The sequence below is a fragment of the Musa acuminata genome, chromosome BXJ2-10, assembly GCF_036884655.1.
Source record: "Musa acuminata AAA Group cultivar baxijiao chromosome BXJ2-10, Cavendish_Baxijiao_AAA, whole genome shotgun sequence".
Classification (NCBI taxonomy): Eukaryota; Viridiplantae; Streptophyta; class Magnoliopsida; order Zingiberales; family Musaceae; genus Musa; species Musa acuminata.
The window spans coordinates 14,567,431-14,582,640 of NC_088347.1; the positions used below are offsets into that span (position 1 = coordinate 14,567,431).

At 32.6% G+C, this 15,210-nt stretch overlaps 1 protein-coding gene across 3 annotated transcripts; it reads left to right on the top strand.

Annotated features, from left to right (window-relative positions):
* The first annotated feature begins 397 nt into the window (after positions 1 to 397).
* Positions 398 to 12,810, top strand: LOC135624304 (calcineurin B-like protein 3). 3 transcript variants are annotated; one of them, XM_065127779.1, is made up of 9 exons: positions 398 to 545; positions 2,134 to 2,288; positions 2,426 to 2,508; positions 2,875 to 2,934; positions 3,657 to 3,765; positions 4,863 to 4,915; positions 6,045 to 6,125; positions 7,677 to 7,789; positions 12,491 to 12,810. In XM_065127779.1, the coding sequence occupies exons 2-9, from the start codon at positions 2,165 to 2,167 to the stop codon at positions 12,546 to 12,548; spliced, it is 681 nt and encodes a 226-aa protein (XP_064983851.1). In that variant the 5' UTR covers positions 398 to 545; positions 2,134 to 2,164; the 3' UTR covers positions 12,549 to 12,810. The 3 variants fall into 3 exon arrangements, with proteins under 3 accessions (XP_064983851.1, XP_064983853.1, XP_064983852.1); XM_065127780.1 differs by lacking the exon at positions 398 to 545 and adding an exon at positions 574 to 1,113; XM_065127781.1 differs by lacking the exon at positions 6,045 to 6,125.
* The last annotated feature ends 2,400 nt before the right edge of the window (positions 12,811 to 15,210 follow it).

Genomic DNA, 15,210 nt, shown 5'->3' on the forward strand with positions numbered 1-15,210 from the left:
ACGTTATTGGTCATCATAGGCGGCCTTATGTTGGTTAATAATGTCAGTTCCAAACTTCACAACAATTTGGATTATGCTTTGAACTATATGAATAGAATATGTATCTCTATACTTTTAATATGGTACATAGATCGTTCATGTGGACATATCTTATCTAATATATTTTAATCAATTGATTGAAATTAACTGAGTACACTTAACTTTTTTTTTAAAGGATAAAATTATCGGATAAGATGCTTGAACACTTAAACATCTGATAAATGGATCTGATATACTTAATTTTATAAAATATATTTTAAGTTTGAATTTGAAGAGATAAATACAAATTAGAGGGATATATATAATTTTCCTGTGCTAAAAAAAAAAAAAAACCAAGTACTAATAATTAAGACACAATGACGATGGTTGAAAACTCGCAAGTTTATAAGCAAGAACGGCGTTGCCGTGGTGTAGAGGTCCCAAAAGTCGAGAGAGACTGAGCCTATCATGATGAGGAACGTGGCCACCCCTTTTCTTCTCTGCTGGATTCCCGTTTTTCTCCGAAGGTAACTTTTCTCTGTGCCATCCCTCGGGGACATTTGGAACCCTCGTTTGGTCCCTTCCTCGGATCCTGAAAGTGTTCTTCCCCAGTCGATCTTCTCTCAATCGAAGTGCAATTCTTTCGATTTTCGTATCGGACGATGACACAATCTGGCGTTCTCGATATGTTGGAGATAAAAATTTTTGGTGGTTGTGTTTTCCGGAGAATTTTCGTTTCTTCTCTTTTTGGATAAAGATCTTAGGGTTCTCAGTTTCCCAGACTTATGGTTGTAAACTGGGAGAGAAATGAAAGGAAAAACTTTGGGGCTGAAGAAAACCCCCTGGAAGTGGCTCTGGGGGCGAGGGACAGGGGAATCTGAATCTGTGGGCTGATTGCTGAGAGAGAATTGAAAGAATTTTCATAGAGCAGAATGGCTAATTGATTGTAGTAATATGGGAATTTATCTGGATTCTGTTACAGAAGTTATGGGCATCAGTATTTTGCAGATCCCCTGTAGATATGAATGTGCTACGAAGTTTTCTGTTCTGACTAATGCTCTTCTCTTCAATTTCCATTCGGAATGATTCTTTTAGGTGGTCCCTTAGTCTCTCTGTTTGCACTTCCCATAAGTTATAATGAATTTTTCCTCCTTTTATCTCATACCAATATGAGTCATCCTGTATATTAACTAATGATGGATTCTTGCTGTCTCAATACAGTTTACTTTGCTAGTCATCTTTGATCCCTTTGTGATGTTCCATCTCCGCCATATTATTTGATTATAATGCATCTGACTCCCATCTTGACTGAGATTGAGTTGATGAGATTATAATGAGATTTCCTGTTATTATTCCTTTTGCAACTTCCATACAGAAAGCTAGGTGTTTTAAGTATGTCTAGCTAACAAAGCCCTAAAATTTTTTCCTTTCAAGCCGAGCCAGGTTTTACTGCAAAGTTAGAAGGCAAGATAAAAGTCTTTGTTTCTAGGTGATTTTTTGCTCTTGTTTTTTAATCACTTACCTGGGTGGGTTTGGGTGTGTTAAGAGTAGATGCCATCTTGTTAGAGGCTGCACAGAATACTCATGATCTATATCTTGCTAAGCTCTCCATCTGCAGTTTCATTGCCTATTTACAAATTGCAAATGAGTTGAGCTGTTGCCTATTTCTCAATCACAGTGTTTGAAAGGTTAAAGATCAAGTTAATCTCTCGAGTAAAAATAACATTTTTGTGGTTTCCTGCATTTGGGTTTTCTTCAAGGAGGAATTTATATATGAACCTATAAACTGGTCATATGTTATACAGGTAGTTTGTCTATTTTGGTAGGATATTAGCATGTCCTCTCGGGACATATACGTTGAGAATTTGAGATGTTGCGGGTGCCCTGGAACTATGACCTGCCTATATGTTATACTGCCAGTTTACCTATCATGGAGGTTACAGGATTTCGTTTTGGAACCTTTTCATTTACAATCTAAATTTGCGTATATGCATAATCCAAAACACTGATATGTAAAATTTATGACTTTTTAAAATTTTTAATTTTGCAATCTAAATTTAAAAAAATTTGCATGAAATTTTATGTGAGATTCATTAATTATCATCCCAAATGCAGGTACAGAATGATTTGATGAGGGGGAAATATAATGTTGCAGTGCCTAGAAGTTTTCAAGCATTCACTTGGCATCTTGTTAAAGTGCTGTGATCTTGATCTGTGCAATCAACCAAAGGGACTTGAAGACCCTGAGGTTTTAGCCAGGGAAACTGTTTGTATGTTATACCACTACCGAAGTTGTTGATAACATCTATTTGTATGAGAAGACAGCTTTTTCACTTTTCTTGGATCTTACCTTTGATAGCTGTATAGTTTGCATTGGTGACTAAGTCTGCGATAATTTTGTTTGCAGTTAGTGTAAGTGAGATAGAAGCACTATACGAGCTATTCAAAAAGATCAGCAGTGCTGTAATTGATGACGGCTTGATCAACAAGGTTTGAAACTTAACTGTTATTTGTGACCATATACATTTATCCTGCAATAAGTTTCAGCTTGGAGTTTTTGAGATCCAATAGTGTATTATATTTTTAGAAAACAATGTGCTACATTCCATTTTAAGCATGATTACTGTTTAAACCTGCAGTGTATTTTTCATTATTCTTTAATCTTTTTGCAGATATTGTGCCTTATATTTATCTTTCTCTCATTTGTTATATTTTTTGAAGTTATAAAGATTTTACTGCTGTCCTGTTCTGAAGGGTGTAAGCATTTCATATCTGTTTTAGTTTGTTAAAGTATGATGACATAAATGCAGTGATTCTATCATACAATGACTGATTGCTTTAACAATTATGCTTCAGGAAGAGTTTCAATTGGCTTTGTTCAAGACTAACAAGAAGGAGAGCTTATTTGCTGATCGGGTATGCCTTACGAAACTGTGTTGTTTGAGATATTTCTTTGGATATATCCAATGTTGATATGCATCAGAAAGTCCATAGTTTACTGACCCTACATTTTTTCTTAGTTAATCGGTTCTTTCTCTCACATGACTCTTCCCTTTCTCAATCATCTTTCACTAGAGCTCCGTAAGATGAACTCATTCATTGGGTTTTGCTCTGCCTCGAGCAACAGTAATTTTCCTTTGTTACAAAATTGGCCTGGCTTTCAGCATAACCTATTTCTTGGTCTGTAGTTACTGTATTCTACTTAGGAAGCCTTTCTAGGTGTGTTATTTGTGAGTGCATTACATAATGCTTGTTTCATATACCTTGATATGTAACCTAAATATTCGTGTATGGACAGCAGCTCTTGCATTCTTGGTCCCTGGTTTTTGATGAATGGTTACTTGTGTTCTTACATCGAAACTCACAAGTTTGGAGCAATTATAAGTTCATTACCTTATTTATTTTCATCCTTCTCAGAGGAATTCATCTTTTAAAATTTTGGAGCATTTAAAGAATAGAAACCATTGATCATGGTTTAATATCAACTGTAAATTATAATAAGAAGTTGGTTCTTTTGGGTTTCCATTTTCAAGCACATATAGGATTTTTAGTGCTATCTTTTTTTTCGTAACTGCAGAAATAGCAAGACAAGTAACTTAGACAAGTGCAATGCAACACTTTGTGCTTATTTTACACAGGTGTTTGATTTGTTTGACACAAAACACAATGGAATTTTGGGATTTGAAGAGTTTGCTCGTGCTCTTTCTGTATTCCATCCGAATGCTCCAATCGATGATAAGATTGAGTGTAAGTTGTATATTTTGTACTATGCGTCATATAAATGTTTTCTCAGATTCTAAACATACATAGATTCCACGTCATAAAATATTTTGTTTAATTGTCATTTATTTAAGGATATGAAATTTAAACAAAGCACAGTACCACATAGCATCTTATTTGAAGCAATGCAAGTTGATAATACACTTCTTGTTCTTTAATCTGAATGCAGCTTTTTTATGAGCAAACTATGTTCTATCAGTATACCACTGGGCCCCAAATAAAAGATTGAAGTTTCTGTATCTTATGGATTATGCTTAATTTTAAATTTGGAGCATGTGCATGCTTTATCATTTTGTTGAATTTTGTCGCTTGAATCCTCAGGTTTTTCCTTAATAAATTTCTATTAGATGGTATCTTGGCATTTCATATGTGCTACCTGCCCATTCATGGGTCTCTGGTAGCTTCCCTCCTAGCTTGTGCATTGCTGGTTCAGAATTTTATACTACAAATTAGACTAGAAAAACTGTCATCCTTAGCACTCTTTAACAGAAGTATTAGCTTCTTCCCTTGTTAAATCCATGGTCTTCAGGATGAGTTTTTTTTCTATATTTTATCTTTGCCCTATGCCCTTCTTCTAGCTTCTTCCTGTATCCAGGAGGTTTTTGTGGCTAAATCCATGTTTGTTTTAGCATTTATTTCAAACAATGATATACATTTTTCTATAGTTTTTTAGCTTTTAAGTAAACTTTATTTCTTAAATTTGTCCTAGCACACACATGTAAGCGAGCCATTGCAATTATGGATTGCCTTTTGATATAGAATCGGATGTAATATTTGATGGTAGTATGACAGTATCAACAACTAGTTGGCAGGAAATTGCTAGATAATGTATTGCCCTTTTCGTTTTTCTTTCAGTGTTGGGATGGTCTTGTCTCAACTACTTTAGATTGTAGATTGGGTGTCAATAGCAAGTTACTCTGATCTTCTGGTATTTTGTTCCACATTTTCCTTATCTTTTTTTACTTACTTCGTATGTTTAATGCTAGCTATATGCTTTATCAGCCATGTTCTGTGTTGATGTTGTTTTGTGGACACAAGATAACTAACATTTTCCTTTAATGCAGTCTCATTCCAATTATATGATCTGAAGCAGCAAGGATTTATTGAAAGACAAGAGGTATTTAATGTTTAAATTATTATAATAAATAGTATATCATGAGGATCCTGTGCTCACTTTATTCTGTTATGTGTAATAAGATCTAGATTCTCCAAATATCCTATATGAACGTGTGTAATGATATAGTTTCTGTTTATATTTATGTGGTGATTCTTGCATTAACCAAGTACATGATAATACTTTATGTCAAATTCTCCCTTGTATACCCTCTCAAATGGATCATATTGTCTGCCTTCACTACAGGTGAGATACATTAACATCTTTAGTATGGAAGCTATTGTAGCAGCAAACTTAATGTAATTTTAAAGTATTACATAAAATTGGGTATATTATTTACATGCTTGATTGTGGGGGTAAGCTAAAAGAAAAAGCAAATGATAGAAAGCTTAACCTAATTATCATGAACGATGATCATGAACTAAACATGATCTGGCAATATTTTCTGATATATGGTAACACCAAGAGATCCCATATCAGCATTACATACTACCATTTTTTTTTGCACTATTTATTCACATTTTTCAACACATCGAGTTTCTTGTGAATAACTAGAGAATCCAGAGTTATGGGTAATTTGGAAGACAAATTGTTTCAATAAAAGGAAGAAACAATTTCTGTGTAAACTATGAGAGAATCTGGAGTTCCTGGTGATTTAGATGACGACTTGTTCCAAGAAAGGGAAGAAGCAATTGTTGTGTAATTGTTTTTTCGACATAGCCAGCTGATGTAAATTGCTCAATCAGCCATTATGTAACATTTAGCGTTCGATTCTTGATCTGTATCTGGGACATGACACAGTTTAGCAACCTTATCATTGTACCAAGACCATTTAATTTTGTTTGTTTGCTCTGTAAAATGTTTATCATTGCATGAAAACCCTTCTAAATGTGTTTTTCCTTGTACATCCTAAAGAACATTACATCTTTTTCCTTTTTTTTATGGGTATCTATGAAAATAGGTATTCCAATGATAAGGATGCATATGTCCTGTAAAGAAATATACATGTGATATGGAACTCAAGAAAATTGTTGCTTCAGAATAACATTTGTGGCTTATTTGAGCAACTATTAAGTTGGGTCAGAAGTGCTTCACTTGACATGAAATATGATTAAGTACCTATGGTTCCCAGGTTAAGCAAATGGTCGTGGCTACTCTTGCTGAGTCAGGCATGAATTTGTCAGATGAAGTTATCGAGAGTATCATTGATAAGGTGATCCCATCATGTTTCATGTATTTGTCTTGATATGTAACCTCTAGATGTTACATGCATGATGTCTTTGTGACCCTAGAAAATGGCTGTCATGATGTTTCCTATATTTTTCTGCTTTTTTGCATCAAATATATTGTAGATTAAAATTACATGATTATGTTTGAGATTTTTCTTTCCATGTTCACCACAATCTTTATTGGAGTTCAAATATCAAGTCCGAGAGTTTTGTCTGATAGACTTGTTTTTTTGCTTATGTTTTAGTGTTTTATGTTAATTATGATTGCTACTTTTCTAAGATTGTATGTACCTGGGCAAATGCCAGATGAAAATGTAGACTGATATGGAATGAGATTCTGTAAGTCCTTTCAAAAAATTACCATGGTGGTTTACATGCTTGGAGGATAATCTTTGGAGTTCAAATATCAAATCTAAGAGTTTTCTCTGTTGGAGTTTTTTTTTTTCTGTTGTTTTAGTGTTTTATATTAATTATGAGTGCTACTTTTCTAAGATTGTGTGTACCTGGGGAAATGCCAGATGAAAATACAGACTGATATGGAATGAGATTCTGTAGGTCCTTTCAAAAAACTACCATTGTGGTCTACATTCTTGGAGGATGTGACCAGAGATGGGTCTCAATAATATAATTAGGCAACTAGGCATCCTTAATATCTACTTTTTGTTGGCAAATTTTACTAGGCATCACATGGATGGCCAAGCAACCTTCGTTCTCCATATATCACCTTTTATATTGGTTTTACATTGGTCATGGATAGCGTGTAGCAAATTGTTTTTCGACATTTGTGAAGTTGATCGTTATGAACATCATTGAGGAGTAAGTCAAGAGGAGAAGAAAACCAAGGTCGATTTGACTGGAAGTAGTGAGGACATTATAGCCTAGCAATCATCAAAGGATGCTGAACATTGTGATCCAAAGGACATTTTTATCTGAAATAGTTGGAACTTGGCCTGTTTCAAAATCCTAGACTGAAGTTTTATCCAGTTACAAAATGAGAGAGAATCAACTAAATGAAGGAAGAAAACTATAGTAGTTAGTGCATGTAATGATCAACTAACCATTTCTTTTGTGACTTTGAGTAAAGAGGTAATATGATGTCTGAAACTGTGGTTATGTTGAACCAAACCAATTGTTAATTACTGCCTGTCAGTAATTGCAAAGAGAAGATATCTAGCTTAGTTATGGCAGTAAGTTTGAAGCATTAAATGTTTATGACTAGCAGTATTATTGAAAGGTGTTGCTATGACTGAAATATAGTTAATATTAGTCACTAGAACAATTGCCTTTGCATTTATGTATTGTCCCCAGTTCAAATAAGTGTTGATGGAAGTCAGAAACTATTCTTTGTCAATGCAACATGGACAGTACATTGCTATCAGTTATCAATAAATTGGTTACTGATTATGAAGTTAATTATGATATCTGTCCATCATATATATTATTATTTCTGTGCTTAAAATGTTTCTACTTATAAATTTGTTGGATAATTGCTATTTTTTAACCTACATATGTTACTTCCCTCTTTTGGTTCTCAGACATTTGAGGAAGCTGATACAAAACATGATGGAAGAATTGACAAGGAAGAGTGGCGCAGTCTTGTCTTGAGGCATCCTTCTTTGTTGAAGAACATGACCCTTCAATACCTCAAGTAACAATCTAGTAGCCTCTTGTTATCATTCTCATATTGTTCCGATAATTGGTTCTAGATTATTTTCTTTCAAATTCTATTTGATTTATGGGTAGTGGTTCAGTCGCAAAGGCCTTTTGAACATAACAGTCTCTATACTTCCAATCCTTTATGTTATTTGCAATTGTCATTCTTATGAATATTAAACTAAGTCTATCAGATCTTTCTTAAACCTTCATTTCATTAACTTATTCTATAGTACTTTCATCAGTCAAGTCTGTAGGCTTTTCAATAAGTAATGCTAAATCAAGATCTAATACACCCAGTGTGAATTACACATACTCTAACCATTCTGAATAATTTGATCTAAAGATTACAAGGACACTAGAAGTATATGAATGTATATGCGGAAATACCACTGCAAAAATATAAAATAACATTAATATTTGAGTTTGTCAAAAATTGATAAACTATTGATATCATCTATATTACACCTTTCAGTGAAATATTGACATATCTAATATTCACTCAAGAATATTTATGGAGGACTGATACTATCCGTATGGAATAGTATTGTTACCTTTGGGTATATAACCCTAAACTGCAAGGATATCCAAAACAGTATCATCCTACCCAATCACATAATTATTTGAATTAGATTATCCTTTGGGATTATCTAAATCTCTTAATTATATGTGCTATTATGAATATTATTTCCTTAATGTCATTTAGGACTAATTCCTTAATATTATACATTATTTCATAATTTCATAATGAAATAATTCCTTTCACATGAATGACATTATACAATAATGTCATTCATGTGAAAGGTATACATTATTTCATAATTTCATATATATACATATGAATAAGTAAATAAATTTTTAAAAATAATAATTAGATTTTAATTTTATTTACCACATGTATAATCAATAATTCATATGAGAAAACTATAAAGTAAACTATAATTTATATTTCTTTAAAATCAAAATTAAATCTAATTAAATAATCAAAAATATAATTATAATTAAATTTAATCATAATTATAATAAATCATATTTATCAATTTTATAATTGAAAATATAAACTAAATTTCTCAATTTCATAATGATAAAAAAAATAAAAATATTTGATAGGATATAAATCGGAAATATATGATTTATTAAGGGCAGAATTGTAATTTAGTAGAAATTAGATCCCAACGGTAAAATCGAAAATATGTTGACAGAACATAGAATTACGAAATTTGCAAGGGCAGAACTATAATTTTGCAAAACCCTAGCCTCGAGGGCAAAATCGTAATTGTGCAAAAAAAAATCCTAAACTGCCTTCGTCGCCGTCGCCTGCTCGATGGACGAGTTCTGGCCGTGTGCGGCCGGCTATCGCATGGACGGGTTTTGGCCGTATGCGGCCGGCCGTCGCATGGACGGGTTCTGTGATGCCCATGTACGGGACGGGTTCTGTGATGCGCACACTACCCGGCGTAGTCGTAGATTCGCAGCGAGATCGACGATGACCATTGTTGGAAGATAAAGGTAATTTATGCATCGTAAACAAATTTACAGATCTAATGCATTTGATCTAAAAAACCGGGCTTTGATACCAATTGTGAGCATAAAAATCTGTAATTATGCTATATCTGAGATGTGAAAATAACCTATATGCCAGGATTGAAATCAAGTGTATAGATCTGATTTAACAATGCGTGCCTTTTAATGCTCTATTCAGAGATCTCGTTTGATCTGCTAAGCACCATCTTTGATCCAAGATTGCTGCAGGCACCGTCTGCAAATCCTTTCTCCGGAGACGGTTTTGGGGAGAGAGTTGAGGAGAAAAATTGAAATCCCTCAATGGAGAGGTGCGTTTGTACGTGTATACGTGTTAACATGCCAACGCTCTCTCAACCCGGGGTAGGTCCTGTCCTTTTATAGGCGAGAGCAGAGGGTCTATGATAATATCTCAGGAGATTTCCTCTCATCAAGGTTATCTCCCGAGGAATCGTTCCGTAAGTGGATTTCTATTCTATTGGCTAAAATATTTCAACGGAACCCAATTAGTTATATTATATATCTTATCCAATTATAAAAGGGCCACAAAAACCTAACATTCTCTCACTTGGCCCATGGGCATCACAGAACCCGTCCATGCGACGACCGACCGCATACGGCCAGAACCCGTCCATACGATGGTCGGCCGCACGCAGGCAGAGGCAGCCCCGCGGCGGCAGCGGCCGTGCGCGCCATCCACAAGCATGAAAGGCCGTAGCACCGCTCGTGCAAGTAGCGGCAGCGTCGAATGCAGCGGTGTAGGTTGGAACTGACGCAGCAGCCGCGTGTGGGCAGAGGCAGCCCCGCGGCGGCAACGGTCGTGCGCGCCGCGCGTAGGCTGGAAATGTCGCAGGCAGCCGTGTAGAGGCGGTGACCGTTGGCAGCAGCGGCAGCGTTGCTCGCGTAGGCGGCGACGAAGGCATATTAGGGTTTTTGGTACAATTACGGTTTTGTCCTTGAGGCTAGGGTTTTGCAAAATTATAGTTTTACCCTTGCAAATTTTGTAATTTCAGTTTATGTTCTGTCAACATATTTTTGGTTTTGTCCTTGGGGTCTAATTTTTACCAAATTATAGTTCTGCCCTTAATAAATCGTATATTTCCGATTTATATCCTATCAAATATTTTTATTTTTTTATCATTATGAAATTGAGAAATTTAGTTTATATTCTTAATTATAAAATTGATAAATGTGATTTATTATAATTATAATTTAATTTAATCATAATTATATTTTTGATTATTTGATTGGATTTAATTTTGATTTAAAAAAAACTATAAATTATGGTTTACTTTATAGTTTTCTCATATGAATTATTGATTATAGATATGGTAAATAAAATTAAAATCCAATTATTGTTTTTAGAATTTTATTTACTTATTCACATGTATATATATGAAATTGTAAAATAATATATACCTTTCACATGAATGCATGATTTATATATTATCATGATTATCATATGAGTTTTCTTACTGATTAATGTTCAATAATTATTATAGTTGTTATTTATTATTGAACTGCTTAGCATTAATGTTCAATAATTATTATTGTTATTTATTATTGAATTACTTAGCATTAATATTCAATAATAATTATTGTTATTTATTATGTAACTGCTTAGCATTAATATTCAATAATTATTATGGTTATTTTATTATTAAATTGCTTAGCAAAAATTAAAGAAATTTGATGAATATTATTTGTAATTCATCTCTCTAAGTTTTATCTGACTAGTAGTTGTCAAAGTGTCCCAGGATGATAGACTTTTGTGATATGAATTACAATAAAAGTTTTATCATTTATAGGACATTTTATATTTTATTTTATATTATTATATTAGTCTTGTAGCCACTAAAATGATCTGGACTAATGACTTATAAAATAATATTAAGGAATTAGTCCTAAATGACATTAAGGAAAGGTCTTGCTAAGCATATACTGGATGCCATATAAAGGATTGGAAGTCCCAAAGTTTAGGATTCCATAAATAACAGTGTCAGAAAATGCTGGCAATTTATAAAAAACACCAATTTATTGGAATTATCCATGACAATGTCTCATTCAAAAACTTTAAAAAATAGAGCTTTAAAACAAGCTAAATGAATGCTGTGTTTCTATGCATTGTTGGGTCAGAATTAGGAAACTTGCAGGCTAGAGATTGAATGGGAGGGTAGTTACAGATAGCACTCAAAATGTAGATATGTTTCACAATTTTTGGGATGTGGTTCATTATCATATACGGTTGTATTCCCAATAGGAAAGTCGGTCAATCAATCCTTTTGTCTTCTTTATCATGTAGGTGCTCAGAGAGCTACCTATCTGTCACTAGCTACCTATCTGAACTCACATGAGCACAAAGGCTTACTTCCTTTCCTTACAAAACTTGTATCGACAAAGAAGAACTCCACTCGTAACACTGCTTTGCTATGCTCTGACTCATTGTTTATGACTAGGAAGACAATGTCCTTTTGTGGAATAATTTGGTTTCTAAGTATGCTTCTGACTTGCAAGATTGAGCCATTTACATTTGATCTTATACACATTATATTTTGGATTTACCATTAAATTAAATTGTACAGACCTCTTCATTTTAAACAAAAACATGCATATAAATATGTGAGACAATCATATAAACTTGCATGACTACCATCTTTTCATTTTGAACTTGATAAAAATAAAGTTCGTTTTATCAATTTTCTTATATCCTGCAGAATAGAACCATTAGCTGATTGGCTTTAGTTCAGAAAGCTGTTATTTATGGGTTTTACATATTTCTGTTACGGCTATATTTAAGACATGCATATATATTTTGGTTTATAGCTGAGTTTGAACCACCACAATGCTTATTTGTTGTCTGTCAACTAAATTTATCGTGCACATCTAGATAAACTAGGTCTATATGTATGTAAAATAAAGGCTAAAAGTAACAAACCAACATAGAAGATTTTCATTGTGTGGATACTCCACGTAAATACAATTCATTTACGAAATTCTGGTTTGAGCTATACTTGTTAATGTGGTTTTTCTGGTCTGAACTTCATCATGCATGCTTTTGTGTTAGAAGATTAGTTCCTGCTATATTGTTGCTTCTATAGCCATTCTTACCTGGACTCTGTGAATTATTATGACTTTATGCAATTATCCTGCTAATTATTCTATTTTTTATTAACAGGGACATTACAACTACCTTCCCGAGTTTTGTCTTTCATTCACAGGTTGATGATACCTGAGTCTGATTTTGTTACGACTTGATTTTCCATGACATGCCAAGTTTGTGGATGGTTAATTCACTATGGTGAATGTTATGAAGAATAAATAGTAAATTGGCAACTAGCACTTGCTTTTACTTCTTTGTTTTCCTTATAATTTATTAAATTCTTTACCCAAGGCCTGTAATATGTGAAGGAAAGTACCAAGTTTGTGGATTGTGAAATTTGTGTTGCCCAGCAATGTGAAGAAAAAAGAAAGATATGTGTGGTCTTACTTAAAGAATATATGGTGTTCTGGCTTAGAATTTGAAACTAAAACTGCTGCACAGTAAATTGGACAGGGACCAAAAAATTCTTTGCAAAAAAGATAACATTTTACAGTCCTGTTCTGTATAGTAAAATTGATGATTTGCTGGCGACCAGTACAGAATTGTGTTATGATTCGGAGAAACTGCCGTTGGTTTGTGAATAATGCACATTTTGGGTAAAAATTCAGACAGTTGAGCTAGTTGTTTTAAATTCATATATATATATATATATATATATATATATATATATATATATATATATATATATATATATATATTCTCTTTTTTCTTACTGAGATTATGATTTGCAGCAGCAAACTGAAACCTACATTTGAGACATTTTGGCACCAATTGCTCTTTCCTTTTTAAACTAAAACCTATATTAACCGGTCAAAGTCTCATTTGTCAAATGCTTAGTTTTCAACCAGCAACTGTCAAATGCTTACTAAGCTTATATCAACAATTTATAAATTTCAGAATATAATGTTTGTCTAAGAAAGTCTCCCATTTGTGGCATCTTATACTTCGGGCCACTGTGAATCACTGTCTGAACATCTATAGTCACCTCTTATATACCTAGAAACTCCTATAGATCCCATTTAAGTTCGAAACTTTAAGATGGAAAGATCATTTTGTGCGGACCTAACATTATTTAGAAGTTGTTTCACATGTCATAATCATAAGTTGTCACATTATAATATCTAAAATAATTCTAATCTAGTTTCATAAATCACTCAAGGAGAAAAAAGAGACAGAACAGAAGAAATAAAATTATGATTGTGATTAAAAAAATACAAATCTTGATTGAAAGATCTTGTGAAGATTTATTTCTATAAATATCAAAGTTTGTCATCAAAAGGATATATTATTTTCAAATAAAATCCAAAATATTATTTCTTCCAAGAAGGAAAAAAAATGATTTATTTGATTTGATGTAATTATATTTTTTATTATTATTATATTATAATGGAGTATCATCAAAAAAATAAATCAATATATTGAGTTCTTTTCTCACATTATGTGCTAGCAATGCGAGATCATAATTTGTTTTTTTGATGGTTGGATTTTATCGTCTACATGTGAGACATGTGGAGGTGCAAAGTCTTGATTCTAAGAGTTTTCTCTTTAGGTCACACGAACCAGATAGTTTTCAGTTTTTTTTCTTATTATTCTTCATTATTATCCTTTTTTTTCCTCTCTTTCTATGTCTCTATTGTCAAAAAAAAAGAAGAAAATCTGTCGCTACTTGTCCTATATCATATTATGTGATATAAAACAAATTTAGTTTATCTTTTATTTAAATAAATTTAATTAGTTTAGAGGTTATTTCATATGTCTTAAGTTGCAATATCTAGAATAAGGTCTATCATCCCATTGAAAGAAGAACATTATTTTCAAGTCAAATCAAAAATATTTTTTCCTTGCCAACAAGGAAGAATTGATTTATTTTATTATATGGGCTTATTAAAATGAGCCGAAATATTATGATGGAGCATCTTTTGAGAATGAATTAATAAATTATTTTTTTCTAATATTATGTGTGAGTGGTTCGAGTTTTTCCAATAACATGATTCTATCATCCACGTGCGACATATGAGAAGATACAATACCTTCATTCTTCCTTGACATAGAGCGAATGTTTTTTCTATTATCTTTCTATCAGTTATCTTTCATATCTTTCTATTATCTTAATATAGAAAAAAAATCGATGCTAGTTCTCCTACAATAGATTTGATATCAAACCTTTTGGTTTAGTCAATGTGTTCTATCATAAACGTTGATCCATATTTCCTTCCTGTAAACTTAGGATAAGTTCGTATGCAACGAAGCAAGTGATACAGAACCAATTTGGTTTATCTCTTATTAAATAAATTTAATAAATTTATGGGTTATTCATATTTATCATAAGCTATAACATGTCAATATCTACAACAAACACTATTATCGAAAGAGAAGATTATTTTCAAGTCAAATAAAAAAATATTCAATTGCTAATCGTCCTACATCAACGTGACCTCAAAAATCCCTGAGATACTTTTTAATAGAATTTTAATACAAGCTATAATTGTCGAGTTCTCGAGACAATATTGTACTTTGACGTGAATAGACCTTCTGAAAAATCGAGCGTGAGGGCAAATGATATTCCAAACTCAACAAACATAGCTCAATTAAAACAACCATATTAGCACGAGTTGGGGACTAAAATATTCTCTAAAATATTTTTTATTCCATGAATATTTTCATCTAATTTTATAATTAGTAATAATATATTTTTAATTATCGTATAAGATAGAATTGACTTATTGTATCAAAGTGGTTATTATTAGCATAAAATCTGTAATATGCTATATTAAATACAGAAATAATCTTTTATC

Excerpts from the sequence above, each read along its gene's own strand:
- LOC135624304 (XM_065127779.1), top strand. The coding sequence starts at position 2,165 with ATGTTGCAGTGCCTAGAAGTTTTCAAGCATTCACTTGGCATCTTGTTA. Across the intron at positions 2,289-2,425 it reads TTTAGCCAGGGAAACTGTTT|TTAGTGTAAGTGAGATAGAA; the intron begins GTATGTTATACC and ends TTTTGTTTGCAG. Across the intron at positions 2,935-3,656 it reads AGAGCTTATTTGCTGATCGG|GTGTTTGATTTGTTTGACAC; the intron begins GTATGCCTTACG and ends TATTTTACACAG.